The 6,031-nt window shown below is 44.8% G+C and overlaps 1 protein-coding gene across 1 annotated transcript; it reads left to right on the top strand.

Moving 5' to 3' along the window:
* The first annotated feature begins 3,942 nt into the window (after nucleotides 1-3,942).
* On the top strand, nucleotides 3,943-5,591 carry kcne4 (potassium voltage-gated channel, Isk-related family, member 4). Its single transcript, XM_029255790.1, has 2 exons — nucleotides 3,943-4,049; nucleotides 4,727-5,591. The coding sequence occupies exon 2, from the start codon at nucleotides 4,740-4,742 to the stop codon at nucleotides 5,235-5,237; it is 498 nt and encodes a 165-aa protein (XP_029111623.1). The 5' UTR covers nucleotides 3,943-4,049; nucleotides 4,727-4,739; the 3' UTR covers nucleotides 5,238-5,591.
* The last annotated feature ends 440 nt before the right edge of the window (nucleotides 5,592-6,031 follow it).

The raw sequence follows: 6,031 nt of genomic DNA, 5'->3' as shown, positions 1-6,031 counted from the left end.
TGTTACAGCCCTTACTGTGTTAGAATAGGGATATATGATTGAAAACTTTAATATTAGGTTTGTTTCCGTTATATCTGTCACATTCTAGGGATGTAGTAAGGATATAGCTGAATATGGAAAATACATCAGTCACCCACCTCCGAACTCTTGCATGAATGTCCTCTCCAAAAGGTAACCAAGAAGTAGATGTAGGTGTAGTTATATACACAGCTTTTGGAACCCTTCAGTTGCAACTGTTTTCATGTTTGTAATTCCAGGATTGTGTGTATGGTTTGTACTTTGCATTTTCGTAATGGTTCAACCGTTTCCTTGCAAGATGAGCAACACAGAGAAACCAGCACTTGTGGTCAGTCGTGTTTGAAGAAGCATGATCATTTGTTTGGTGTTTTGACCTTTGTTTGCACACATTGGTGTGTGTGTGTGTGTGTGTGTGTGTGTGTGTGTGTGTGTGTGTGTGTGTGTGTGTGTGTGTGTGTGTGTGTGGAATCAGTGTAAGGTTGGTGGGTGAACTGTCCATGTCTGATCTGACACATGAAGGTCGTTCTCTGTGGTTATTAACCTTTTTTAAAAAATTCTGGTCTCCTCCTCTTGATTCATTGGGCGCTTCTCTCTGCTTTTGTCTGCTCTTTGCTTGCCGGGTGGCTCTCGTGATCTCAGAAAATGTGTGTTAAGTTTCGAAAGGAGCAAATTGTTTGCAAACCATACCTCTGAATTTTCTGCTTAACCTCCCAAAGTGTGCAAAATCATGAAGTCATCAGTGGCCTTTAATAAGATTGATACTGAAGAGGATCCTTGCAGGCAGAAAAACGTATGAACGGATTTTCCCAAACAATTAATGAGCCAAATTCCATGAGTATGTTTGTTGTAAAAGTCAGTAATAAACATTATATCTACTGAAAATGCTAGGAAGAAAAACACAGAAAACATTATGAATTGTTTGTTTTTTCTTGTACTGTATATACTTTGGGAGCAGTGATCAGAACTCACTGGAGACACCAGATGTATAGTATCTATTTTAAATCTATTTAATCTTTGTTATATTGACCAGTTTGGGGTTCTCCCTCCACCTTTGTCTGGGAAACTGCCTTGTAACATATGTTATTGCAAGTGTATCCAAATTTATTTATTGTTAATATGCCTTGAGATGATCAAAACACAAGTAAATTCAACTTTGATCTAAAAAGGTGCACCGTTTTCTTTACGATGGCCGAGAATGGCCGGTTAAAGAAAATTGTCGGGCCAAAAATTGGTGACTTGCATGTAAAGCCTTAAAGATAACAGTATAATTTATATTTTTAAAGTGTTTGATGACTTGGTCAGTTTGTCTGCGTGTGTGTGTGTGTGTTCACTGCCCCAATCTGAATTGTTCAGATTTGCACCAGTGTGGCACACTGCTTAACATTTCATATTAAAATTAAACATGTTGCAGTGAAAGTAAACACTGGGCACATCAAATAATGCCAACACACAGTCTGAAGCTGCTTGTTCTAGGTGGGGTCACAGTGGGCTGGGGCCTGGCCCAGGGGTGCAGGGGGATGCACCCCAAGCAGGACTCAAGCCCCAGACCCACCACACAGCGGGACCTGGCCAAGCCCGCTGCACCACCATGCCCCCTCCCCAATAGTGCACTATAGTGTAGTGTAGTGTTGCTGTCTCTTAGTACTGTAACATGTAATATGTTCAGTAACAGCATCACCATGGTAAAGAATGCTCCATTTGTCACTTTGCTGTGACATGTTTACCTACTGCTGCAGTATTCCATTCATTTATAAATCTCAGCTTTTTTACTGGAGCAATTCAGTGTAAGCACCCTGCTCAGATGGACACCGTTGGAAGTGGGGAGCGGGACTCAAATCGACAAGAGACAAAATTACTTTGCACAAACCCCATATGAAAATGAATAGGTTCACAAGTTCAAGTTGTTTTTATTGTCATTCCTCTATATAGCTTCTATACAGTGGTGTAATGCGCAGAGTCTTTGATGAAGTGAAGGATGCTGGGATACCATCTGTGCCATTTTCCTCCTCAGTCTCATTCTCGTCATCCTCTACAGTCTTGTGCCAAAGTTAGTATCCCTTTCTCTGCATTGTTTGAAACCCACGTGAAAAATGAGAACAGCTGCTAGCATGGTGGTTTGGACCCACCGGTCACAGGTTCGAATTCTATCTCCAGCTGTAGTACCCTTGAGTAAGGTAAACCCTGTACAGAGGTGGTAGCATTATGGTTAGAGCTGCTGCCTTTTGGCCCTGAGGTTGCAGGTTTGAATCCCAGCTGTTGTACTTACCCTAAATTGCTTTGGTAAAATTACCCTGCTGCATAAATGGGTAAATAATTAAAGTTGCTTTGGAGAAAAGCATCAGATAAATGTAAATTACAATATATGAATACATAAAGCAAATGGACTATAAATGGAGCTACTGTGACAGAAGAGGTGGGAACCAGTTCATTACTCTTGACCAGGTTCTGCTACAGTTCAGGCTACTTTTAGTGAACACACTTCAGTGAGTAACGCTACTTTTTGTAGCTGTTGCTGCAACTGATGATCAGTCTGTAGGTCATACAGTATACATGTGTCTCAAATATAAGTTATCATACAGGGAAAGTGCTTATTTGGGGGTGCCATCATGTCAGAATGCTCTACCAAGACTGTGATTTTATGCTGGTTCACACATGGTAAACATGGTGTAAATGTTCTCACTGCAGTGCCCTCTGTCCCTGTAGCCCCCACCACAAGATCCTCCCCTGCTGCACGTTCCATTTTTCTATTCCTTTTGGGAAATTTCTGGAAATTGTTAGGCTGCGTGTGGACAATTGGAGCCACAGTTCAAGTTCAGCTGTTGAAAGTGAAATAAAATCCTTTCAATAATTTCATTTTTGTCTTTCTGAAGGTAAAGCAGGCTGTGGTTTTTATTTCCTCATCTGTCCTATTCATTTATTCAGAATCTCACAAGCTGATGATATATGATGAGTATGAATCTGAACTGTCTTAATTCCAAGGAGACTAAACTAAATGCAGAGAAAATGAACTCGTGTTTGTCCATTCTGTGCACACGGCCCTGGACCTAAAATGTGGTGAAAATTGTTTTCAGTGAACAGGGAATTTAGTCAGTTTTAATTCACTAACTGGAATGATTAATAAATACACACACACATTTTCAGAACCGCTTGTCCCAGAGGGGGTCACGGGGAACCGGAGCCTACCCAGTAACACAGGGCGTAAGGCCAGAGGGGGAAGGGGACACACCCAGGACAGGACGCCAGTCCGCCGCAAGGCACCCCAAGCAGGATTCGAACCCCAGACCTACTGGAGAGCAGGACTGTGGTCCAACCCACTGCGCCACCACACCCCCTATTGATTAATAAATAACTAATAATAAATAATTACCGATTGATATTTTCGGTGACTCTAAATCAGATCCTACTGAATAAATTAACAGGTAAAAGGTGAGTAAATTAACACGGGATCCAGCACTGTACTGAACTCAAACACGGACACCGTTATTTAATAATTGTAGCTTTTAATCATCTTAAAAAGTTTATTGATCAGCTATAACTGCAAATACAAGTTCACTTCGCAGCTCACTCGCAGTGCTGAGCTACTTACACCGATTTACCAGTTTATACAGCTGGGTAATTTTTACCTTGTCAATCCATGGTAAGTATCTCGAGCAAGGGAACTACAGCAGGAGCTGAGATTCAAACCTGCAATCTGAATCCGAAAGCGGCGGCGCTAACCACAACGCCACCTGCTGTCCCAATTATAAAGTTACGTTAAAATACAAAATTACCGGCGTTCTTACCGCACTCGAGCATTTTTTAAAAAAAAAAAAAAAAAAAAAAGATTTGATCGTATATTTTTGACATGAGCGGCTCTTCTCCCTATGATGTCCATCGGGGCTCCTTGACGTCACCCGCCCTCGCGGATACTTAAACGCGCACAGCTGGGAGTCCGGACACATGTGGGAAACTCGCGCACCCGACAAGCTGCAGGGCCAACGGGAGCGCGCACACGATACCGGGACTTGACACTGCTGGGCATCTCAATAGCGGTAAGAAATTGATGTTAGGCTTTACATCGCCTGTCTTAATAAGTTTCATAAACTATATATATAATGCATGGACTATAGGTTCGACATAAATATTTATAAAGCAAAATATGCTTGATTTAGTACAATATTTGTATGAATGGCTCCGGTTCCCCATGACTCCGTATGGGACAAGCGGTTCAGAAAATGTGTGTGTGTGTGTGTGTGTATTTGTATGAATAGTTTAGTTTATATATATATATATATAGTGTATATATGAAGGGGTGGCGCAGTGGGTTGGACCGGGTCCTGCTCGCTGGTGGGTCTGGGGTTCGAGTCCCGCTTGGGGTGCCTTGCAACAGACTGGCATCCCGTCCTGGGTGTGTCCCCTCCCCCTCCGGCCCCATGCCCTGTGTTACCGGGTAGGCTCCCGTTCCCCGCGACCCCGTATGGGACAAACGGTTCCGAAAATGTGTGTGTGTGTGTGTGCGTGTATATTAATTTATGTAGGAGCTGTAACTTCAGCTAGGCTATACTGCAGTTTATAGTTTATATATAAGTAAGTTTATATATATATCATATAACATATGTTTTCACAACGTTAGCGCCGTGCGTGCTGTAAATGGACTTTTTTTCTCTGGAATATTATATTATATTCCAACAAGGAAAGTAACTTTTTTTTTGCGATGTTGAAACCGCAGGAGGACGCCGAGGATGGGGAGCCCCGCCAACACCACCTCCGTCGACCTCCTGCTGCAGCACTCGGGTTCGGGTTCGGGCTCGGGCTCGGGCTCGGACTCTGGCTCGCACGCGCCGGAGCGCGGGGGCGGCCACGAGTACCTGTACATGGTGATGGTGATGTCCTTCTACGGGGTGTTTCTCTTCGCGCTCACCCTCGGCTACGTGCGCTCCAAGCGCAGGGAGAAGAGGAAGAGCAACGTGTTCACGCGCCTGCTGCGCGAGGAGGAGCAGCGCGAGTGGGGCGCCGCGCGCAAGAAGCACAGTCTGAGCCTCCCCGCCGCCGCGGGCCTCTGCTCCGTCCGCGTGCCGCCGTTCCACGAGGGCCGCGTGCTCGCGCCGCTCGCGTGCGCGCTGTGCGTCGCGGAGCAGAGCAGCGTCAGTTCGCTGAGCTCCACGGCCGACGTGCGCTTCGCCATCGAGGAGGAGTCGGACAGCGGGCCGGAGGAGACCCCCCGCGGCCGGGTTCCGTGACCGAAGGGTGGGGGTCGAGGGGGGACAGTCGCCCCACGTGAAACCACGGCAAAAACCTCGAAGTGAGACCGATAGGGGACATGGACATCCAGTCCCACGTAAGACCACAGCGCACGTGGGGGCCACTGGGAGCCAAATGTTCCCTTTGCCGGTTCGGATCATGATTCATGTTGCGCAGGAATCAGGAGGATTGTTGTCGTTTTCTTCACCGCACTGCGAACGTGCGCCTTCACGTGTACATTATGTAAATTAGGAGCTCTGTAAATATTTCACTTTTTTGTTGGTTTATTTATAATGTGCATTGGTGGAATGATCGCTCCCGATGAAATAAAACCTTCCCCCCCTCCCCAATGACACCCCCCGCGTGGTCTTGGGCTGCGCGCAGGGCTCTTGTTTGCTTGTATTTCTTCTGCTCTCCAGCAGAGGGCAGATCTGTAACAATTTACAGAGAGTAAAAGGTTTTGTTCGAAAAGTCACCAAAACCGTAACTCCATGCTATTGTTAAAGTATAAGAAGGGGGAAAACAATTTTTTCATTGCTTTAGCGGGCTACTTAGGTAATCATTTTAGATTCGCATTTAAACATGCTCACTGTACATATTTAGCTCATTGGGCAGCCTAGAAACAATGGACATTTTAAAAGTGATAAAAATATATAGAAAAAAGCAGAGAAAGTGGGATCTTGAACGGTTCTGGCACCTTGTAGATTCCATCTAGAAATTAAATTAACATGTACATTGTTAGAACTGAGCAGTAACTGCTTATATATTATGACTGATTTCCCCTTCTGTGTAG

The sequence above is a fragment of the Scleropages formosus genome, chromosome 10 (genome assembly GCF_900964775.1).
Source record: "Scleropages formosus chromosome 10, fSclFor1.1, whole genome shotgun sequence".
Lineage (NCBI taxonomy): Eukaryota > Metazoa > Chordata > Actinopteri > Osteoglossiformes > Osteoglossidae > Scleropages > Scleropages formosus.
This window is presented reverse-complemented; position numbering and strand designations above follow the sequence as displayed.